This window comes from Parasteatoda tepidariorum, chromosome 6, assembly GCF_982258835.1.
Source record: "Parasteatoda tepidariorum strain Cologne lab strain chromosome 6, Ptep-v5.0, whole genome shotgun sequence".
NCBI classification, from domain to species: domain Eukaryota; kingdom Metazoa; phylum Arthropoda; class Arachnida; order Araneae; family Theridiidae; genus Parasteatoda; species Parasteatoda tepidariorum.
In genome coordinates, this window is record NC_141760.1 from 54,630,419 (window position 1) to 54,655,832 (window position 25,414).

At 27.1% G+C, this 25,414-nt stretch overlaps 1 protein-coding gene across 3 annotated transcripts in view; it reads left to right on the forward strand.

Moving 5' to 3' along the window:
- Nucleotides 1-4,386: 4,386 nt before the first annotated feature.
- LOC107445904 (cryptochrome-1) overlaps nt 4,387-25,414 on the forward strand; it is a 44,211-nt gene continuing 23,183 nt past the window's right edge. The window contains exons 1-2 of one of the 3 annotated variants that reach the window (XM_087165881.1): nt 4,387-4,511; nt 25,147-25,255. Coding sequence is in view for 2 of the 3 variants with exons in the window: in XM_087165880.1 (XP_087022006.1) it covers nt 21,892-22,061; nt 25,147-25,255 (279 nt within the window). In the remaining variant the exon portion in view is untranslated. Of the gene's footprint in view, nt 4,512-21,457; nt 22,062-25,146; nt 25,256-25,414 lie in introns of those variants that run through there. The other 2 variants (XM_087165880.1, XM_016060395.4) reach the window with 2 other exon arrangements.

Genomic DNA, 25,414 nt, shown 5'->3' on the forward strand with positions numbered 1-25,414 from the left:
CTTTTTTTTACCAGGACTTCCTTTTTCAGAACTCTTTTTACGCGAACATTCCCCCCCCCCTTTTTTTTTTTTACTAGGATCTTTCTTTTTTTAATTTGCATTGAACTAAGATAAGTTTTCGGGAAATCTGTACATAACTTCAAATATTTTTTGAATGATATCAGCACTTTATACAACAAAAATATTCTTCTCATAACTTATCGAATATATTAATTATAAGGATTAATGAATTCGAATAAAAATTTGAAGCATCAGATTAATATATTAAACTTAATTTTCGATTCTCATCATTCGATTTAACTGTGTATATTCAATACAATGCACTTGCTGTTATCATGCTGGTGAGTACGCTGTACCGCGCGAGAAAAGTACACTTTAAAAAAGTTCCCTTGAAAAAAGGTACCAGTAAAAAGTGTCCCTCAAAAAAAAGGATACCGGTTAAATGGTACCTCAACAGGGAAAATATGAAGGAAAAGGGCACTTCTAGGGACAAGGGGTGGATTTCTTTTTTTTCCCCTTTTCTTTTTAAGAGGAGGGTTTATTTAAATTTTCTTTTGAATTTGAAATGTTAATTTTTATTTTAAATAATTTTTTCACCAAAGGAGTTGATACTTAGATACAAATTATAGCAATTAATGTTGAAAATCAGATGCAAATTATTACAACAATTTATTATTAAATTAATTTTTATTAAATTAATTTTTATTAAATTAATTTTCATTAAATTAATTTTTATTAAATTAATTATTACTAAATTTAGATTTCAAAATATAATTTCATACACATAAACTTTAAATTTTAAAATACTAATGGAGGTGAGGCACATTTCACCAGAAGTTTCTCCCATGTTATAGCGTCTTCTTAAAGTCAGCCTAGGGAATGATTTATTGACTTTCCCCCCTTTTTTTCTTTTCTCCATTTTTCTTCTTAACCAATTTGGTGCCAGAACAAACCCCCTATCTATTACAAAGATTAAGTGATGGCTCTTCTAGGAAGCAACTTTTTGAAAGTAGGTGGTCAGATCCTTTAATGGGAAGACAGTGACAGGTAAATGCGGAAATGCGGAACTCTTCCTTTAATGGTCACCTTGTTGGAACCTCTATTGCTCACTGTCAAGGTCGTTTGAATAATTTTTTAAGGCTTTCTAGTCAAGAAATCTTTCTGGCGGACTAGCAACAGTGTTTGTTAAAATAAGCGTGGAAAATTAAAATTGACATGCTAGGAGGAGGAGGATGAATGATAATGTTAAATAAATAAAATTAAATAATATTGATAAAAATATTTAAAAGCGAAAGTATGTGAGAGATTTTGAGAAAGCTTTTTTTTCCTCTTCTTTTATTTCATAAGTCGTTAAAGGTGTATTTAGAAGTCATAGAACAGAGAAAAAGTCAGGGAAAATGAATTAATTTAAAATTGAAGTACGCAACGACTATTTTAAAATTAGATTTCTCTAGAACTATTCGACTGATTTCGCTCGAATGTTGTATTTAGTCATGAGAAATAAAATTTTTTTTAAAATGATGTAAAAAATTTTTATATTTTATAATCCAAAAACTTTTTTAACCAATCTTAACCCTTTTAGTGGGCCATTTATTTCTAGTAAGAAATCAAGTAGAAGGTAAATCAAGGAAATTTTGGAATTGAAATTTATGTAAGGATAGTAATTGATATAAGAAAAGACAAACTCATTTAGCTTATAAGAAATTAATTTAAATTTTAGTGCCTCTTTTTTTTTTTTGGTGGTAAGTATATTTACCACGACCTATTAGGAATTTGTTGACTTTTCTTTTTTTATAAAATAAATTTTATGAATGCTACAAACTTCAGAAAGAATTATGCATTTAATAACTTTTATGCGTTTTCTTATACAATAATGGTTGCCAATTTTATTCAAACGCACTTCAAGAAAGCTGAAGTTACTAACAAATGGAAACCTAAATTGAGAGTATTAGAAGAGTTAACATGGACTTTAAAAATTGGTGGGCCATGGCCTTAGACAGAGTTAAACAAAATAATAAAAAAACTAATAAATATTTATTGGAAGTTATTTTTTGCCTGGAATTATATCTTCGGATAAACGAATTTTATGATTGTGTATAAAAAAAATATCAATTCACTTAAAAAGTTCTCAAGCTAGAACGAAATCTGAATCCGTCGAAAAAGTAGTATGTTTATTCCAAGAAATTATATTTTTGTGTCAGATTTCGTAACTTAAAATGTCATCTGCGCTAATTAATTAGCATTTTATAGGATAATCCCCGGAACCAGTAAGATTAAGTCCCAGAACGTGAGGATCCAATCCTTAGATCAAAAGTTATTTAGGGTGGTCTGTTTATTTATTTATTATTATTTTTTTTCGTTTTTGGGCACTGTATGTTAAAGTCCGAAATTTTTTCCAAAAAAAATTTTCCAGCAATAACTTTTTTAACATTAATGAAATTCAATCTATAATTATAAGTGCTGTTTTGTAATAAATTTTATACATTAAAGGATAAGGTAGAATTGAAAAATTAATTATAAAATGTTACCGGTTATAAAAATCAAGGAAATTCGATAAATTTATTTTGGAAAAATCAGTGAATTTGTCCTCTGGGTGTTCTTGGCTGCCCTGCAGTTTCGAAATCTTTTCGCCAACTTCTTTGCAGTTTTCCAATGCTTAACTTCTAGCCTAGTAAGCAAGACTACTAACCTAGTAAAGAAAATGTCTCAATGGATTTTAAAACCTATAACTATTTGAAAATTTCAAACATTATTGATCATTTAAAAAAAAAAAAGGCTATTTAATGAGATTTAGATAAAAGTCATGAAGCTCAAAGAATATTTAAACATTTAAAAATCATTGAATGTAATTTATTGTGATTTTTTTAACAATAAAATATTAAGTAAGACACTCTTCTTTAGTTTCAAAAATTTAAAAAAAACGATTGCGTGTAACGAAACTTCATTAATACTATTTAAGCAAAGAATTAAAGTCATTAAATCAATATTAAGTAAGAAAGCAAATCAGATGAAGATTGAAGTCATAACTGACGATTTTTAAATAAGGCAAAATCTCAGTATTACTTTATTAGTCTTATAACCATTTTATTATCGTAATTTATTTCACTAATTGGTATAAATTTTGGTCAAAACATGTGCAATGTTATTTACTATAAAAATCTTAAAAATTCTGAGATTAAAACTTAACTTAGTTTTGTAATTCTAAGTGATATTTTGTCAATTATATAGATTAAAATCATAATTTATTAAAAGTTTATAAAAATCAAATAATTTGAAGAAAAAAATTAAATGATTACTGTTAACGATTCTTCTATATTATTATTTTATATTATTATTGTTATTTTTGTTTTGTTTTTTCTTTGTTTTATCATTGCGACAAAAATGTTCGTTCGAAATCTTTGTTCACATAAATTATTAATAGATTAAAATAGACTTTCTTAAATGCAATATTGGAAAATTTCTCCCCCCCCCCCTTTTTCGTAAGAAGTCGAGTAGACACAATGATATCAAATCGCCTGATAATAATCGAGTTTTAAAATTAAAATCTTTCTCAATCGCAATCTGCCATCTCTTTAGTATAAATTGCATTGTTACTTTCAGCAGTGTTAATTTTAAGTAAAAGCATCGAAAAACAATTCTTAAATAAAAGTGCAATTTGTTTTTATAAAAAGTAAAAAAGCAATTTAGAATCCCCCTTCCTTTTTAAGACAATTCCAAGCATTCTTTAAGGCTTTTAAAAAATTGGCAGGTAAATCCAGTAGCTGAAGGCATTTGTCTTATCACGTTGGAAAGATCTAAAAGAACCTATTAGTTTTCCCAAGGTTGTAGGAGTGCTTTACCTGTGGAAGGGGGGAAAGAAAACCCAGGTGTTCTATAAAACCTCCCTTTCCTTTATTTTCCATTCACACAATAGCCAACGTCCACCGTTCCACAGCAGGAAATGAGCCAAAGGTCAAAGCATTGAAAGCAGCACAAATATATCCCCCCTTCTGAACTCAGGCACTGCAATTTTTCTTTCAAAGATGTCATTCTTTAGCACCTGAGGATCTATCCCCCCAAACTTGGATTCCCTCTCTACGGCTTTGTCTCTGTCACCATAGCCTATAATTATACCATATTTATTCAGGGAAAGACTATAGACTAGATAACAAGGATGGCAGGTACTGGCTGGTGCCTCTAGCTAGTCTTGCACCAGCTCGTTGAAGTTGCCGATTTCTTGACTTAGCCCTTGCACGTGAATAGAAGTATAGGCTATTTACATGTCATTCAATAGTGATATTACTGATTATCGTCCACAGCTATTCAGCTTTTCTATGAATTTCTAAAACCGCAACAAAATGGCACAAAGAAGTAGTTAACTTTACAATACCACTTGTACTTCTGCATGTCCTTAGTAGATTTTTTTTAGTAACTTCATAACTTTTGACTGGGATATTTCAATCAACTTATTTGAAAGCAAATTATCAACAGAACAGAAAGAATAAAATCAATTTTGTAAAGAAAATAAATAAGTGAGTTTATATGAAATTATTTTATATAATAATTGACAAAATTAAGGTTTTCAAAACTTTTTCTGTACTTTCTTTTAAAAGCTGCAATATTTTGAGTACTTACGCTACGCATACTCTCCACAAGGAATTGGTTCATATTGAATTGAACTTTGTACCGTTCAAGTGGTTCAACATCAATATGCGTAGAAATTTTTAACATCGTAAGTACAAGCGATTTTAATAAAATTTTGACCTTATTTAAGTCTTATTGGAATGATTCATTTTTGATTCATTAATTTACTCTGAAAATTAAAGTGTTGCCTGTTTAATAAAAGTTATCAGATTTATCTATTTTCTGGGTCATCATAAAATAATTAAACCATAAATGCGTCAAATCCAAAATTCTGTGATTAATATTCTGTGCAATTAAGTTTATACATATTTATCTATTCGTCTATAAATTTTAGTTTTGCAATTTTTAAAAAAATTATTTTACTATTTCGTTAATAATTACTATTATTTATTTCTTAAAATATTATTTCATGTGATTAATTAAAAAGTGCTTCTTGACATAATACTTAACAGATAGCTTTCAATAAAATAAAATTATCAATGCTTTAGAATGTAGGATTATAAGTGGAATCATTATGAATCTATGCTAAAAGTTTGGCGAATCACGAAGACTTATTTTTCTCACAGTTAAGAATTTACTCAATTGATATATACGAATAAATTATATTGGGGCTTTACAAGAATTTTTAATGAAGAATAATTTACATTGCATACATAAACATAAGACAACAAATTTCTAAGGAATTAGTTATTTATTTATTTTAGTCATTTATTTGAATAGTAAAATAACTATTTGGTTTAATTTGAAAAGATGTCAGCAAATTTGAAAACAGATCTGCATTTTTATTATTTTCATTTTTAAAATAATTAGATAATTATTAACGAAAACAAATATGTCGCATTCGTAGTTCTTGGAGTTTTCCTTCAATTCCTGAGAAATCCCTTTAGGGAAAAACGGTGTTTGGATCATTCTTATTGGTTCTTCTAGAAAACGCCCCTGAGTCTCCCGCGGAGAACGAAGTTATGCGCGGGAGTAATAGAAAATTTGGGTGAAGTTATCAGTTAGGATTATACTCGAAAAATATTAATTAGTATATCATGATCGTTTGAGAAAAGGTACTTTGTCATGTCATCATATATATATATATATATATATATATATATATATATATATATATATATATATATATATATATATATATATATATATATATATATATATATATATATATATATATATATATATATATATATATATATATATATATATATATATATATATATATTCGACAGTAATATTTAAAATGAATATATGAATATTCTATAAAAGATTCTCTATTCTTGCTTGTGCAGGAAATATTCAATCAAAGTTTTTGCGCGCTTGACTTGTAATCAAATGAAATAATGACTCACACAAATATTTTCAAAGCAGATTTTTTATTTATTATGACTGTTTCTATTATTCTTTTCTCCTTTTTTCTGCTATTGAGATAAATTTAAATTAAAAATTGACAAGGAATACGTTGCTAACGTTATATTTGTTTTAAAAAATTAAAAAAGAAAAAGATGCTATAAAATAGCAAAATTGTGCATTTATTTTATTTTAATAGAATTTTTACATTTTAATTGTTTTTTACCTGAATCCTATATCATTTACAGAACTATTTTCCTGAGGAGCAACAACTTTATCTTACCAAACTGAGTTAATAAACAACGCAAGGCCGCATGCTCAAATGCTGTTAATTTTGATTAACTGGGGTTCACACAACTTAATCAAAGGATATAGTTGTGTCTACTGTTGTCATTTACATATTTACCAACATATTATTAGGGGGACCTGAAAGCAATGTCGTTTCGGTGCATTTGATATTTGCTATCAAGATTTTATTTTTGATCAATAATATATTCACCCTCGTTAGCTACAACCTTTCAATGCCGGATCTAAAATGAATCGAAAAAAAAAATTGATTTTTAAGACTAACGAATATTTAATGAGCCGAAACGACATTACTTTCCGGTCCCTCTAATATAATTATTTTGTTTTAATTTGCTAAATAGTTTGTTCAAATTACATTTCAGTTCAATTTGAAATGATATTGCGGATGGGACTTTAAATAAGCATTACTCCCGCAACGCTTAATGCTTCTTTTTTTTTTTTTTTGAAAAAAATTAATTTTGATTCGGCATCTTGATAAGCAATTTTTGAATACAAAGTATCAAAATGTTCACTCTCAGAAAGTTTTCGGTGGACATATAAATGTAATTTTCTGTTGCGGGCGTGGCAATGATTGAAAGTAAAATTAAATATGCTTATACATTTTGTACCGAAAATTAGTGAACATTTTTCTGCGAGTCTCAATAATAGCGGTCAGATTATAAATAATACAAGTTTAGAGCTTTACAAAATTTGTTTTTCAGCTATACACAATGATTTTTGGCGCAGTCTTTTCATACTAGAGTCACTTTTTAAAATAAAATAAGTATGATAATGACAAAAATTTCATTGTCTTTGGGGCTGTTCAATTAATATGTCAGCACCTAACGACTGCTTATTTTTGTTGCACCTTGTGATTTGCTTATTTTTGCTGACTAGGGGGGGAGTAGGAGCAATACTTATATAAGAAATTATAATTCCCTTATTTTCAAAATATTCTTAAAAACCATGTTCAACAGTAAACAGTGCGCATGCGTTGCTATGGCGACCGCTGCTGCTCAATAATTTTTAGAGTTTCTTTCTTTTTATTAAGATTATTACGCATTGATATTTTGGCGTGTTACTGTTACCTCTATAAATATTAAAATACCAAATCACTAGTATATACGACATGTTGATTCGATCTTGATTTACCTCTTAATAGATGAACGTTAACAGAGTCGAGAATTAAATTCCCTTATTGGTGACCTCCAGACGTGATATGATTTCGCCATCATCGATAGATGGTTCACATTAAACAGTTGATTTGCTCATAAAATAGCTTTCAAAAATCCGGTGAAGTAAATACAATTCTCCCGACCAATAAATAAATGGCATTAATCAACTAGTTTTATTCGTTCATTGAAATCTATTACAGATTAAATTCTGGCGGATGAGTCATGTGGCCTAACTACCGCTATAAATATTAAAATACCAAATCACTAGAATATAAGATGTGTTAACTTGATTCTATTTTGCGGTATATAATAGTTCAAAGAGGTATAATAATAAATAAAAAAATACACATGGAATTATTTAAAATGTGGAATAAAATTTGAGTATCGGAAAGAGAAACTTTCTTTCAGAGATCAACAGTTTCTTAACACTAGAAAGACTGAAATACCTATATTGCCCAAAAGCAGTCAAATTGACTGCATTGTGAAAGAATAACTAATGTATAAAAAAATTTGTTTAAAACTAATTTTCAGTATTTTTGATATTATTTTAGATTATATAACAAGTTATTAGTAAACATTAACACTAATAAAATTATAAGTTGCACAAAAAGTCAAAAAATTCTAAGAAATTGTGTCCTCATTGTTTTTCTAATTGAAATTAAAAAGCAGTCAAAATTACTTCCTTGGGCAATCTAGTGTTAAAGAATATCTACGACTCAAAATTTTATAAAAACGTAAACTTTGTTTAGTGCAAACATCTGTTTACATCTTTTTGTTGGAATTTTATCATAAAACTAGATTACAACAATCAAAGTTAAAAATTGCCAAAAATTTGAGCAATATTAGAACGGCTCCTTTTCATAAATAGCATACACTTTTACTGGTAATATTTAAAATTTCAAATATAAAGGAAGTAAAAATTTTCATCTTTGTATCTACTTTTTTGTGGATTGAGTTTACTAGGACAGCTTTTGATATATTAATCGTATTTTCACGTGTTAACATGTTCTTCTTTCCCGACCGAACTCAGTTGTCGGTAAGGAGTCGAAGACAAAAAGGAGTCAGTTGTCAAAAGGAAGTCGGAGGGGAAAATTCAAAGTGTGCATTTTAAATGTGTTTTTTCTTAATTTTTGCAAATAAACTGATGTTTTATATTTATTTTACTCTCGACTGTATCTTCGAATCAAGTAAGATACAATGGTTATACGTAATTCGAATTAAAGAAGTATAAAGCGTGATATTTTAGATTCCATTTTTCTGTATTTTTTGAAAAGTAATTCAGCCTTTAGCGGAGATGGATCACCGATGTTCCTTATACACATTTTTTTTCTGACACTCTAATTACAAATAAAAATATTTTTTGAGTTTTTTTTTTTATCTGTAAAAAACAGTCTATTAGTTACTAAAAAAAAATCTGTTAGATTATTAGAATTATATTTAGTTTAAAGTATAAAACCCGAAAGAAAAATAGTTTGAAAAAATTTTTTTTCATTCACATTGCAAAATGTATTAATAAATAATTTTGTAAATTAAAGAAATTTCAATGATGAATTATTGTTTCTCTTACATCTAAATAACTTCAAATAAATGCAAATTTGAAAAATTATTGTTTTGTTGTGAGCCATGTTTGGAAGAATTTAACTTTAAAGCAGGAAAAGACACCGGTGTTTTATGCTTGTATTTCGTAACCATAAATTATTAAAATGCTAAATATAATATTTTTCACTTATTTGGACATAAATTAAAACAAAATAGTGAAAAAAAGTATGAAAAATATATTTAATAAAATTTCTGCGTCAAAGGGTTAAGCATCTTCCAAATAGGCTTTTAGCAGTTTAAACCTCAAACAAAATTCAAATTTTAAAATATTTTTATATTTTATTTAAATATTAATTTAAAATTAATAAAAATATAATTTTTATGAATAAATAAAATAAATTGTTTTAAAAAAATCTGAAAATCAGTACTCAATTACCTACTCAAAACCACTGATCCCATAATTTCATTATTTTACATTTTTGAGAAAAATCCAGAAAAGTTATTAAAATTATAGGGCATTTTTTCGCATAATCAAATAAAATGATGCCTATATATTGCATTTTTTTAATGATACAGTGCTGGTAAATGATACTCTATTATCAAAAACTTAAGTACAACTAACTCGAATTCAACAATAATTTCACAAATTGTAATGATTCAAATTATTTTATTCCATTGTGGTTCAGTAGGTTAAATCTATACTAGAAAAAAATAATAAAAAAAATTGTTAGCGCTCAGCGCCATCTGGTATTATAAATCCTCAACAACAACAAAATATCGGTTAAACCAAAATCTAAGATAGCGTGAGCCTCTTTATGGTTCGAATGGGTGACCTTAATATGTTGAAAAATTAGAGCAGCCACATCAAAAGAGACTTGAAAACTTTAAAAATTAGAAACGTAACACGCTGAAAGACGCAGCCAGGACTTGCTAAGTGCTGTTTTGTTTCGAATTAGTGCAGTTACTGAAAACTCAAAAACACTTTTTTCTAAATAAAAGCTCCCTTTACTTTCACCAACGAAATAGATCTGTCAAAATCTTTCTGCACAAAATTATAAAAATTGTTTTTTTAAAAGATGATTTATCGCAATTTTACCAGCAATTTATAGAGATATTTTCGATTTGACTGTGTGAAATTTTTTTTGAATGCTTTTAGTACTTAAAAAATCTGACAGATGTCAGAGTAAATCTAGTGGAAAACTCTGGCGCGAGTTCGAACCCCACTAAAGGATTTTATATAATTTTTTTAATAAAATATAAAACATATTAAAAATTAATAATTTAAGGTCAGCGACCAATGATTTTGTTCTTTATATCCCTATACTTATTTTATTAATTCTAATAATTATTTTAGTTAACAATAAATAGTTTATTATAATTATATTCAACATTTTTTTTAAATTTAAAAATTATTTCATAAGTATTGCATTCATTACTATAAATTTTAATCATCGGATAATTGTTATTAATTCGAAGTAATATAATTTTGTATGAAATTTTATCAAGCTACGCTTGATTTTTAATAAATTATAACTACTTAGGTTGAAAAAAATTACTGATAAATTCAAAAGATATTAAATTCACTAGAAAATTTTTTAAAATTAATTTTTAAATGCTTTTAAGTAATATTTATGATTAATAAAAAATTTATACTAATTCAAATAATTACTTACATTAATAAGTTTTTCATTATTCATATAATTTGCATGAAATAAGTTATTTTATAATTATTTATCGAAAGTGTAAGACATCTGAATTTTTTAAATATAATTATAACAAGTCTTTCTTATTTATTATTATTTCTACCTTATTTTTGAAAACTGATCTTGGAAAAGATATCTTACCTACATTAGAAGAAAAAAAATTAAATAAATTACTTAATTATTATAGTAATCGAAATACTATTGAAATTGCATGAAACTCTTATTTTGATACAAATCAATTAATAAAAGTTACAGTAGATGGCGCTAAAACACTGTTGTAAGTGCTTTTAAAATATTGATTTCTGGCTGTAAAGAATAATTGTTATTTTGTCACAAACATTTTTACCTGTAGCTTTCCTTTTATTAATACAAATGCATTTTTCTGAAAGATTTTTAATTTAAAAATATGTAATGATCAGATGTAGGCATAAAAAAGAAACTGATTAAACTTAGGGAAAAAAATCGCCTTTGACTTCCAGTTTAACTTTTTTCACGGATTCTCCATTTCTCTTTGCTCAATTGCAAAATTCATGATATCAATTTTAATTTCGTATAATCTCGAATAGAGAATAAAAGCATTAAATCGAAACACAAGAATAGGCAAATTAAGTAATGTATCTGGAAGTAAAATTGGAGAGGGGTCAGGATGAATTATCAAGACAATAAAATTTTTTAAAGAATCACTATAAAAGAAAAGAAGAAAAAAAAATTAACTTAAATACTTTAAAAAAAAATACTTTAAAATACTTAATAATACTTTAAAAGAAAATTACAACTGGTGTTAAAATTGTAAAAGCGCAATAATAACAATTAAAAAAAGAAAAGAAAAAAAAGGAGATAGATACCGAAAAATGCTCAAAAACTGTCCCATTTATTTTTGCAAATGCAAAAATAAATGGAACAAAATAAAAATAATAAAATAAAATAATTAAATTAATAAAAAGTAAATATCAAAAGTAAATAAATACTTCAAAAATAGTAATAGATTTTAACTCTTAAACTAATCTATAATTTAATCTATAAATTTAGAAAATTTAATGTATAAATTTTCAATTTTTAATATATAAATTTAGAAAAATTGCTAAAGAAGATCTCTGCACAAGAAATGTGAAAAATATTATGAAATGGAACGAAAAAAAAAAAAGAAATCTCTCCACAAAAAAAAATTTTTAATCGTATAAAATTTTTTAGTATGAAAGGCTTTTCAAAAAAAAAAAAAAAAAAAATATTACTAAATAAGAAATTGAATAAATCATCAATAAATGTTCAAGAATATAAAGAAATTCCTGAAATTTTCCCTCTTTATCATTATTTTTTGAAGAGTTTTTTTTGTTTTCATTCTACAGTGAGTTTGTGTGTTTGGCAAAATGGTAGTTCAATGGTTTAATTTAAACCAGATATTATTAGTAGCAATAAATATTCAAAGATTTTCAATTTACTAATAAATAATAATTTGCTTGCAAAGAAATAAATATCAATTACCTCCAACATCTTGATTCCGATCCGCGTTAGATCAGGGGACTAAGAGTTCACTTCCAATTGAGGTGAAGCAGGTTCAAATCCCACGGGTGGCTGGTTTACACGAATTTTGCCAACCACAGTGCTGACGTAAAATATCCTCAATTGTAGACAAATCGTAAGTTAGAATCCCCTTGCCATCTGTCTAACCATGTGAGGTTTTCGTAGTTTACCTGTCCGTGTAACGAAAATGTATAAAAAGCAGTGTAAATGTGGGTTAGTTCTATCACAAAGTTCCTCACGAAGACTAGTTGAACCCAATGAACTCAGAACTGGGGCGGCTGTTCAACGCCTGTTATAAATATAATATAAATATCTTGATTTCCCCACTTAAACAGTAACTAGGCTTTGTAGGTGAAATGAGCACAGATTGCGAGTTAAATTAAAAATATTGTGATTGCAGTTTCAAGTCGTAAATTTAGAGAGTAACTACGAGCTGGCGAGAGCTCTGGGATAGAGAGCTCACCTCCCTATGAGATGACCTGGGTTTGATCCCAACGATGACTGGTCGATACGAATTCCGCACCCAACTCGGACCGTCCACAGTGATGAAGAAAAATATCCTCAGTGGTAGACGTTTAATGGATTAGAGTCCCCTACCACCAGACTAACCGTGGGAGGTTTTCGTGGTTTTCCTTTCCAAGTAACACAAATGCGGTTCAGTTCTTTCAAAAAGTGTCCACGAAAGCTGATTTCTCCCTATACTTGATCCAGGTGTTCCCTTGTCTACTGGATTGGGTTCAAAATTACAAGGAACTACGGATTTGGTACAACGAACTATTTAGTTACGGAGTCGAACTTAGGTAATAGTAAATTTAAAATTGGCTCGGCTGTTCAAGGACTGTTATAAAATAATAAAAAAGTTGTAGATCCAAATACGATTTTCCATTTCTTAATAATTGAAAATTTTCTTGAATTTTTATCTTAAAATTAAATTCTTTTTATGATCTAAATATAGTTTTTAGTGCAACCAACTACTGATGCCAACTTGCAGCATTATAGCAGAAAATTGGGAAATTACGCTACTGGCCAGGGAAGGGTTGTAGCATTTTTAACGGAAGCCACATTTTAAAACATGCGGTCACTTTTTCCAAACGGTTAAGGAAAATTATCGATATCAGTAATTGCAAGGTATTTCTTTTGAATCATGTCTCAAAAAAAAACAAAAAAATTACAAAGTTCATTTATAAAACGAAGAATAATTTTAAAAAACATCTGACAAATAAAGTAACGCTCTGAATATTGCAAAATACTTATAATAATTCAATATTAACTAAAAAAATATAACAAAATGAACAGTGCATTATGTGCTGATGAAAAGTGGTAATTGGGTGGCGATTGCGAGAAATTTTTTTTAATCGCCATTTTTTATATTTAATCATCGTGTGGCCGGTGCTAGCTGTTAATTTTACATTACATGTGAGATTCGTGTATATTCTACTCGATAAATAATTTGAATTACTTATTATATATAATTTATAATCTAATATATATAATTCTCTTACGTGGCTCCCAAATTTTGGCTGTATTTCTTTTCCGCCGGTAGCAACGTTTGCTTTGTTTTGTTTACGTTACTATTTCTCTTACACGGCGAATCGACCAATGATTGCCGCTAAAAATGTCACATGCCAAATCTAGCTGAGGTGGCTCAACATATAGCGCTTTTAAAAACGGAAACTGAAATAACCAGAGAGTATCAGCTGCTGCAATCTCATACTATTAAGCTAGGCAGAAGTGAGTAATCTTTGTCGATAGATCTCTATTTTAGTATTTTGTCGAAATCGCTTTTTTTCACGAATTATAAAAACTAAACTTATATATTACGAATTTATTTGACGATTTTTGATTTATATTACGAATTATACTATAGCACATTTCTAATAGGTTTAGCGAATTACATGTCATTTATTTGAATTCAAATTTATTTAAATGACTTAGTATTTACTAAAAAGATGTAATTTTTAAAAAAAAAAAGTTTTTATATGGATTTGAATGATTGTTTTGAATTCTTGGAATTTTGTGCATTTGCAACGCGCCTAAGTTAGTAGCAAACCATAATAAGATTGCGTAGCAATTTTCGGGGGTTGGCGAGCGTTAACGAGCAGGGGGCGCAGCCCACTAGTATTTTAATAATAATCGAATATTTTTTTTAGATTTCATTATTAACGAAACTTTTTCTTATATTTACAAATTTCAAAAAAAAAAAAAAAAAAAAAAAAAAACAGTAAATGAGAATAAAAATTATAAAGTGAAATATCGTCCTCAATTGCTTTTTGATTTTTCCCTTGCCTCTCAAATTTTGCAAAACATAAACATTACTTAAAAATTTCTTGAGTGCTTTTTTCTATTTCAACGTTTAGATCAACTTTTTTTTTTAAATAAAAAGATCGAACGTGATCATTTTGAAGCTTATTTAGCAAAATGTGTCACGTTTAGTAAAATGAGGTTAGATTTTCAGTGCTTCTGCACTGCTTGAAGTGTGGCATTTTGTATAATTTTGTTATAAAACGATCAGTTTAGAGAACTTTTGGGTGTTTCGCGAGAACGAGATAATACTGTTACAAAAAATGTAGCCTCGTGTGGAAAAACCGTTTTAACATACTGTAACACGTTTAAAGATTCGATTAGTAATACAGGAATTATTTACAGTTAAACTGTTGCTGAACTGTCAATTAAATGTTGTCATTAAATGTGATAAAATTTATTGAGAAGCACGCTTTGAGAAATGCAATTATATGTTTTAAATTTACCTTAAATCCACACCCCCCCCCTTTTTTTTTTGGTACTTAGAAATTTTTTTCTTTTTTTACTTTTTAAGCACATCTTGCGAATATATTTTTGCACTTTTTATTACAAACAAAACTTGCGCGTTTTTTATTGTTTCGCGGGAAATAGGAAATCAGACTAATTCTGATTTTATGCCTGCCGCCTGCAGGATAGTCCTGGGCGTGATTTAGAAATCCGAGGTCCCAAGGCACAGAAGTGTTGGGAGCTCCATTCGTCCTCAAATTTACAAGTACAAAATGTTTTTAAACCTTTCAGGGTGCGTAGCCAAATAATGCAACAAAAAAATAAGCACTTTTTAAGCACTTTTCAAGCACTCAAAAAATATTTTTAAGCACTTTAAAAAAATTTCATAATTAGGCAGGATTGGAAAGTTTTTGACAACTGACGGTTTTATATTGTTTTAACCGACAAGTAAAAAAAAAAACTTTTGGACTTGTTTTTGACAATTGTCAGAAATCATGAAATTTTGAATCACTTAAAACGAATTTCATACGCTACGCTTGACAATACGCCGGAATAGATTGGGATTGAATTAATTGTGAAAACGTTGAATAAAACAATGTGAACCGTGTCTTTTTGCATAATTCGTAACGAAAATCAACATGGTAAAGGAAAAATCTCATTTTGAGAAAGGGAAAATTAAGCACTTTTTAAAAACACCCATTGAAAAAAGCACCTTTAAGGGTTTTTAAAAAACGAAAATCGAAAATAAGCACCTTTAAGCACTTTTTAAAAACGCTACGCACCCTGTCATTTATAACATGAGTAAATTGTGATAAATTAGTAAATTTGTGCTTTCTTGATTTCAGATTTTTTAACTCATAATTCTAATGAACAATTCTTTTGGAAAAACACGCAAAAGATATTTGTAACATTTAGGGGGCCGCCAGCCTTAAGAAGGCCTTAGATCCGGCCCTATCCGGCCTTATAATAAATCTGGACTTAAGTTCGCCTCACAAATTTACTTACTCGGATCGTTTTTTTTTTTTTTTTTTTTTATTATTATTTTTTTTTATTTTTTTCCTAAGGTCTAAGATTTTTACCTTTAAGGGAGAATCTCTTCCACTTGCGTAATCCCCACGAAGAAGATATGGTCTTCAGAATTCAGAAGAGCTGTCGAAATTTAAGATTTTTAGATCTTTGGCAAACAAATAAAAGTTAAAAAGAAAATTTTTTCTTTAGATTTTTATTCCATTCCTCAGAAATTATGAAATTGAATTCAATCAAGTTTTGAATTTTGCTTTTAAAAAATACTTTAAGACTGCGTCAAAAGTTTATCCATTTCCTAAGTAATTTCGAACAAAAATACCTTATTTTAAAATTTTTATAATTATTAAATTTTAATATATTTTTAAAATTATTTGAAGTATTATAAATGGATTAAATTTTTTTTTAATTACTATTAATATTTTTATTTGTGAATAGGAATAATAATGAAAAATGAAGAGGGAGAAAGTAAAGATAAAATTTCCTAACAAACTATAGAAATCATGTCTTTCCTATATAATAGGATATGCCCAGAGGGGAAAAGTAGAGAGAGTGGAGAAATTGCGTATCCTTGAAATGCCGATTCAATTTACAAACACTGAAATTTAAACTATTTAGATTATAAATGTCAAACGAAATGCCCATGTGGTCGAAGAGAGTCAAATGTATTTTTTTTCTTAACTTCTCTTAATAGACAAATTTTGCTGGGAGATTAAATTTACACTCATGTTCAAAACCGAAAAAAAAAGGAAGAAAAAAAAGTAGTTAGAGATTGATACGAATTTTTTCTTTCTAACCTACAACTTTTTACGTCTTTCTCTTAACATCGAATATTTAATTCATGAAATGCTAGAAAATTGTCGAATATTTGTGACTTTTGTGTTTAAAGACCTTTTTTTCTAATTAAAGTATTCTAATTAGAGTTTTTTTCTAATTAAAGTATATGTCGTGCATCGAGATTTGCATCGTTTGGATTGGAAAACCTTGCTAGGCAAGCGAAAAATATCATAGTAATTATTTTCTAACAATCGTTAGTTCAAATTAAGTAAGTTAAATTATTTTTTAACCGACATTTAAAAATTTTCAGTCACCAATGTCATATGTATTTACTATGTCACAAGTGAATGTTATGAAAGATTTACATTAATTTGCAGAGGATAAAACTAGCCTTATCTCTATAGCTATGTAGTTTAATAACTTAACTGGATTTTCAATGACAAAAAAAATTGCAATTTACATGTTTTTAATGGATTTTGCTTAATCTTGAGTATTGCCTAATAGTTTAAAAATACTTAATAGTGCCGATTGCAGTAAAACAATGAGTGAGAATAGTTTTTAAAGTTAGCGATAGCACTTAAAAGCTTTTTTAAGAAATATATCAAAGTTGTTTAATAACAATCTAATCGAATGGTTCACGATATTGCCATTTTACTAGAAGTAAATTTTTGTTTAATTCATTCAACTGATAAGAAATAAATTGGAAGCTAATGAGAATAAATTTCGCTTTGTAAGTATAATTTGAGATTTAATGAGAAGGGAAGGTAAAACCGGTAAAATTTGAGAGTGTTCGAGATAAGAGAACAAGACTGGAAGAATGAATCTTGTCCCGCCAGTTGTAAAAAGCACATGTTCGATCACGTTTGATTTCATTCATTATTTTTGATTGAAAGAGAAATTTCAGAAGAAGTAAAAGTAGCCTTTTATAGGAGACCTTTGCTTTTCTAGCAATTAGACCAGAAAAGTTTTTTTAGTTTAAAGTTTAACCAGTGGCTCTAATGATTTACCAGCCACTTTTTCTTCAAACTTAATGAGTCGGTGACCGATATATTTAATAGCCACTTTTTGCACACTTTTTCATTTGCTTGGATTAAATTTTATTTTTAAAAAAACTTATGTTAGAAAATAATCTATGGCTATAAAAAGTTAATTCAACAGTAAAAAGAATATAAATATATGACAAAATTTAGTTAAGCATTTCGACTTTAAAGAAGTTTACATAAAAATATATTTATGGTGGAAAAAAAATTTATACTTTACTATTTTGAAATATGTGTGAACTCTCCTTCCAAATGAATCTTTCCACCACAAATTGATGGATTCTGAAATATCAAAATTTTGAATAGTGGCATTAGACATTTTAATGAAAATTCTATTTTCCAGAGTATCTTTCTACATTGATGTACTTTTATCATTAAACAATTTCAACGTGTCAGCAGAAAGTGAATGCTTACTTTAATATTTTTTCTCCTTTAAGGTTTAACGTGTTAAATTTTATACACTTTAATTGTTATAATTATTGTAACAATATACTATCATAATTGTTATGCATCACCTGACTCCAAGTTTAAGATCTTTTACTTAACAAAGGAAGATTACATGTACAAAAGTTACAAAGTTAAAAAAATAATTAACCTAATTGATTATCAATAATAATTAATAAAAGAAAAAACAAGTCTTTCTTATTTTTCAATATATATATATATATATATATATATATATATATATATATATATATATATATATATATATATATATATATATATATATATATATATATATATATATATATATATATATATATATATATATATATATATATATATATATATATATATATATATATATATATATTTTTTTTTTTTTTTTTTTTTTAATGTACAGATATAATTTTAAGCTCAAACTAACCATCTCCTAAGAGACTTAAAACGTTATTCCTAAAGTTCTTTGATATTCTTTCACACTTATTCATTTACCAATTGAATTTTACTCTTTTCAGTTTTCTAGTTTTTATCAAAGATACAATTCAAATATTTTAGTTCAAATAACTTAATTCTTATTATATTACAAATGAAATAAAAAATTGAGTAATATTTACATGATAATAATAAGAAAGGGAAGGAAATCCCAATAAGGAAGGGAAGGAAAGAAATAACTCTCTGGAGCAGCATTGGGACATAACCACCAATCATAACATACACGTCCTTACTAGTAGGTGATGATTGGGGTCAAGTATATTCGGGGTACTTTTTTAACTAAACTGCTAAGTATTACCGGGTAAACTGCTAAGAAACTTTCAATGCTGAAAATGACAATGCTCCATTGTTTCTATCCCTTAGTTGCGATTCTCCAGAAAAAAAAAATCGATTTATATCTAATCGTTGCAAAAAACTCTCCGGTTATATGTACAGTGCCTGGTTAAATTATTAAACGCACTATAAGATTCTATGTAAAATCTTAATTAACAGTTGATGCTATACAGCTTTATGGTTTTTACGCGACTGAAACCGGTTTGCACTTGTTTACGTTCGTATATCAATTGGTTAAATTAGGCGATATATAATATAAACTCGATGATTGGATAAATTAGACGATATATTACATAAATATGGTATATTTATCATATCAGATATTATATAAGTATATCATAATAATTAGACCAAATTATCAGACGCATACTGTAGCTTTTTTTCAATAATCACATGTTTAGCACGAGTTTATATGCAATACTTTTATATTTAAACATACATGTAACGGCTTTTTATTCAAGAGATTTTTTTTATATACTTTCTATTTGTATTTATTTTTAATGTATTACATTACAATGCTAACTAATTGTTGTAAACACAAACCGATTTACAATATATATATATATATATCTATATCTATATCTATATCTATCTATCTATCTATCTATCTATCTATCTATCTATCTATCTATATATATATATATATATATATATATATATATATATATATATATATATATATATATATATATATATATATATATATATATATATATATATATATATATATATATATATATATATATATATATATATATATAATATAGATATAGATATTTATTATTGTGAAGCGGTTTGCATTTGTTTACAACAAGTGGTTGATAGGACAATTTTCGGAACTGCACGAAAAATGCCGAAACTCAGTAAATATTCACTTTGAATTTTTATTTAAATTCTACATTAATTTTCAACAATTTCAACTCTCTCGCAAGTATCTTTCACGTCGTTGATAAAATTAGAACAATTAAGCTAAATAAATTAATAAAAAAATAAAAATAATAAGGATAAATAAGTAATAATAATAAAAAATAAATAAATAAATTTAAACAGCCCGATTTTTTTCTCTCACGAATTTGGTATAAACAGCGTATTTTTTTCGAAAAATATTGTAATTGGCTCCATGACATTAATACACAACACTAACTAAATAATACACAATATCATAATAATCTACAATATTTTATTGTCAGGTATATTTTCATAAGTTTATATTCTACTGTAAGATTTTATTTCGTTTAATCAACATAAATCCTTCGTATTTTTTTTTTCCAATTTAAAAGAAAAATTAAATAAAGAAAATTGTCTGAAATAAGATTGTAATTATAAATTGTTCTTTTTCTTAAAAACTAATTTAAACTATCTCTAACTAATCTAAACTAGTTTAAAATCTTGAACTCGTGCGAGCTCTTATAACATAGCAAATGGCAATTTTTATTAATTTATATCATTAATTTATTTTAATTAAGAAAGTTTCATAAATGTCAAACAATACTTAAATGCGTCTATTTTTTTTTAAAAAAAGACACAATTATTATATATTAAATAACTATAAATAATATCTATTATAATGTATACATTATTTAATGAATACATATGTAAATAATATATATATGTATAATAATAACAACAATAATATCGGCTTCATTCTTTAAGATAATGTTAATTTTATTAAAAAAGAAATAATTTTTTTTTCAAATCATAATTTTTTTTTTTTAAATATTAATTTAATTTTTAACTATTTTCTTACTCAGATTATTTTATGAATAATTTTACTTTCATTAATAATCAACATTTATTATACATTAAATAACTATAAATAATATCGATTATAATCTATACATTATTTAATTAATACGTGTATAAATAATATATATATGTATAATAATAATAATAAATATACTGGCTTCATTGTTTTAAAGATAATGTTAATTTTACTAATAAATAAATAATTTGTGTTTTCATATCATAATTTTTTTTTTAAATTTCTATTTAATTATTTTTCTAACTCAGATTATTTTATGAACAATTTTACTTTCATTAATAATAATTATTATAAAAATTTTAAAAATAAATTCTAAATCTGAATAATAAAGGTGAAAATTAAGTTTTAAATTTACAATTAATTTTATCTCACTTTCTCCCTAGCAGTTTTCTTACACAGATAATTCTTGTAAACAAAACGAAAAAGTAAATTATTAAAAGGAAAAGAAATTCCTTTTGCATAAAAATCCGGCAGCGATCGTATTAACGAAATTTTTGTTTTTGAATTTCTTTTTAAAGGAAAAAGTTATTTTTTATAACTGGTACCGGATACACCCCACCTGAAAAACCACACGTAATTAATCGAAGCGTGTAACGCTTTTCTGCAACGTGACTTCATTTGATGCATCATGGTCGCTGTTCTTTTTACTTTTCGTCCAAGTCACGTTGCAAACAGCATGCCAGAAATGATGAATGTACAGAGACCTTTCCAAAATGCATTCTAAATATCGATTTCCCTTCAAATACATTTCAAACAATATTTAGTTATAAAACTAAAGTTGTGTATAATTATTTATTAATTTTACGAACGAAAACCCTTTTTCATTGTTCTACAAATTTCATTGAAATTTCAATTTTAGTTAAAACTAGCTTATTCCGTAGAAGTTCCGTAGTTTCTAGATATTTCAACCTCGCCTGTGATTGGTCTATATCTTTCTATTGCTTTGTCGCATGGATGTTTAGTTTAATAACGAAACTGAAGTGTGAATACCATTCGATCTTTTTAATTAAATTGTTTTATTGCACAGTTGTTCGTAAAATAATGCATCTTTCCCAATATAATATGATTACTTAATAATGAGTAACCTCAAGCAAAAAAATGTAATTCATTGGTTTCGTAAAGGTCTACGATTACATGATCAACCAGCGCTGAAGGAAGGATTACAAGGCGCCAGTACTTGGCGTTGTGTATTTATACTAGATCCATGGTTTGCTGGTTCGTCAAACGTTGGAATTAATAAATGGAGGTAATATTTTTAACTTTCAAACATATTCTTTTGATATTGCGTGCCCCGCAGATACTACTAGAAGGGACTTGTTGCACGACACCTGTTGTTCAACAAATTTGTAATGATCATATGTACTATGTATTTTTAGTCTGTGTAATGTGATTTTTGATAGAAATATTGTGTGTAAAATTATTAGTTAATGTACAGGAAATATAATGCCTAGTTATGATTTAAAAAAAATTCTCCACTGATAAACTTGGATTTCATTTTAAAAGACAATCCTGTCTAATTCTACTTCTTAAGTTGTTTATTCATGTTTATTGATATTTATGTATTCTTATCAGTTAATATTCAGGAGGATAATGAGGGAATTAAGCTCTATAGAGATTAAAGTAAACATTGCTTATAAATTACTGTTATTTTGGCTTATAATTCTACAATCTGACAGGTTTTGACATTTGTTAAAGGAAGTGTTTAATTGATATTTGTTTGCATCTGTTTTTCTAAAATTTTCATAAGATATTGTGCATTTTTTTAAAAATCGATATATATGCAACAAGTGTTTTGTTCAGAGGACTTAATATTTATAACATTAAATTTTTTTATAATATTGTCGCAATATATTTAAAATATGTATCTATTCACCTTTTAAAAGAGTGCGAGAAAAGTTCAGAGGATATTTCTGAATCGTGATCTGTTATGCCAACTACAATTGTCAATGTACCAAATAGATTTTAAACTTTCTAACTTAAAAAAAAAGCAAACAAGGAAAACATGGAGATGTTTGCCTTAAAGGTGGCTACGAGTTATTCCCTATGAGTTGGTCCTTTCTGTAATGTTTTTTTTAATATAGTTTTTCGTGGGCGGCTGCTCGAGAGTACCTTATACTTGCGAATTATTCTGACGCAGATCTTCCTAAAGTTCAACTTCTGAGATATATAAATACTACTTTTAAGTTCCAACTTTTTTTATGCATATCCTCTTCTTGAAAATTTTTTTTTAATGGTTTTTGCTTTTGTCAGCTTTTATTGATATTGCTACTATATAATTTAAGTCACTTTTTGAACATTACGATTTCTTTATTCATATATTTTATTTGTAAGAAAAAAAGATTTTCTCCTTCATAATGAAATTCATATGTTTACTGAGGAGATATTACCTAATGTATATCTATACCTGTTCATTTCAACTACAATCGCTAAAATTTTTTCCTAATTTTCGAAATTGAAAAAAAAATTATGGTTTGCTCCAGACCGGCTACGAGTTGTATTTTTCAAGTTTGTCCCTGTTCGTGATGTTTTGTTGAGTTTCTCATTGCCACTCTCTAGTTGTTGCCAAATTTTAGTGTATTTACCATGCAGCTTATAACACATGATTAAATTCTAAAAGTTAAAGTTATATAGGCTAAGAGAAAATTTAATTTTCTACGTGAACTAATCAAGTTCTGCAATGATGTAACTAAGTAGAGGCCAGGGTGGGCCTGACCTACTCTAGAAATTTGATTTACCTTCTTAGAAATATTCCTTTTCATTCATTTCAGTTTTAAGTAATTAATAGGGGAAAATCATTGCATGAATATTACTGTGTATATCTGTCTGTAAGTCAACTTTTGAAACATCCAAAATTTTAAGAAAATCAGGGGTTGACTTATACACCAGTAGTAAAGTCAACATTCGTTGATCGTGAAATATAAATTACTTAGCAATGAGGTATCAATTTACCCCTTTCAAAAATTATTATAATATGTTATATTCAATTAAATTTGCATTTTTTTTCGACATATTTTCTTTATATATAAATGTATTTTCTTTGGAAACACTTTAAATGTCATTAAAAAAATTGAGAAAAGTTAAGAAAATTATTCTAGAGTATTTCAAAATATAAATTACATGATGAAAGCTTTTAAAACCACAAGGATACAAATTTAAAGATTCCAGAACAATCTTTACGTCAGATTCAATAACATCATGCATCTTTATTTGAGAGAAAATGTATCATGTCGAGAGAGTTAAGCTTGTTAAGCTTTTTGAATCACGAAAAAATTTATCAAAGCATTCAGATGCCTTTGAGAGGATGGAAAGATTTTCATATCAGTACCTGCACCAAAATAATAGCCAAATTTTGGTTTCTTCTGGCTGGTCAAAAGCCTGCTAGAAATTAGGAAGTAGAAATAAAAAATAAATAAACGTCACAGGGGACAAACTTAAAGAGTAGAACTCATAAAGATTCTAGACAAGCCATACAGATTTTTTTTAAATTTTTGCAAGTTTAAAATCTTCTTATTTCCTTGGTGATTGTAGTTGGCGCTAACAGGCATGTGTACGCAAATATCAAATATCCCCCAGAGAATCTCTGTATCAGTAACTGTGCCAAAATAGCTGTTATGTATTGGCGAATAGTGACAGTGACGTCTTTAATTTTTTGTTAGTAATGCTTCTTCTTAATGTCATTTAGAGGTGAAGACTTCAGCTTTAAAATCTACACCTGTTAAGGCATTTGCCATATTCAAATTATGTGTGTTAGAACTTTCTCAAAGCTATTATAGCAAGTTTATATTCTAATCCACAATAAAATTACTCATACTAAGCTTTTGCTATCACTTTGAATTATAGTCGTTTGTATGCATCATGGTTTGTTTCATTTTACATATAGAAAAACAAACAAAAATTGAAATATTTTTTTTGCAATTGTCAGTAAGTGTAGCTATAAAAATTTTCTGAAAAATATTAGTAGCCATTTTGTTAAATTTTAAGAAAGAAAATTAAATCATTTTAGAAATTTCTTTTTTAAACTTTTTCATTATAAAAACTAAAAAGTGACGATTCCCGTATTATTTATAAATCATTCTACTCAATTAGTCTCAATTCTACTCAGTCCAATTGCAAAACTTACTGACTGCTTTATTAGAGGTAGAAGAAACATTAAAGATATCATCATATCAAGTTTTTTCTTAACTTTAAAATTAATATCCTTTGTAATACTATTTGTCATCACATCTCCCCTTGTCAAAAACGCAGTTATCAGGTTTTGCATTTGATTTATCTAATTTGAAAAACAAATTAAAAAACTTTGACTAGAAATTCATGATATATTTCTGTTACAGGTTTCTTTTACAATGTCTAGAGAATTTAGACAACAATCTCAGGAAATTAAATTCCCGTCTTTTTGTGATAAGAGGTCAACCAGCTGATGTTTTTCCTCGTCTCTTTAAAGTAATTATACAGTTTTCGTTGCTATGCAAAGAAGTTTCATGCTATTTTATTATTCTTAAGTTTTCAATTCTGCCTTTATTTTTTTATTTTTTACCATTATGAATAAAAACTTTAAACAACATTAGTGGATTCTGAAATTTTCTTTACTGATAAGATTTT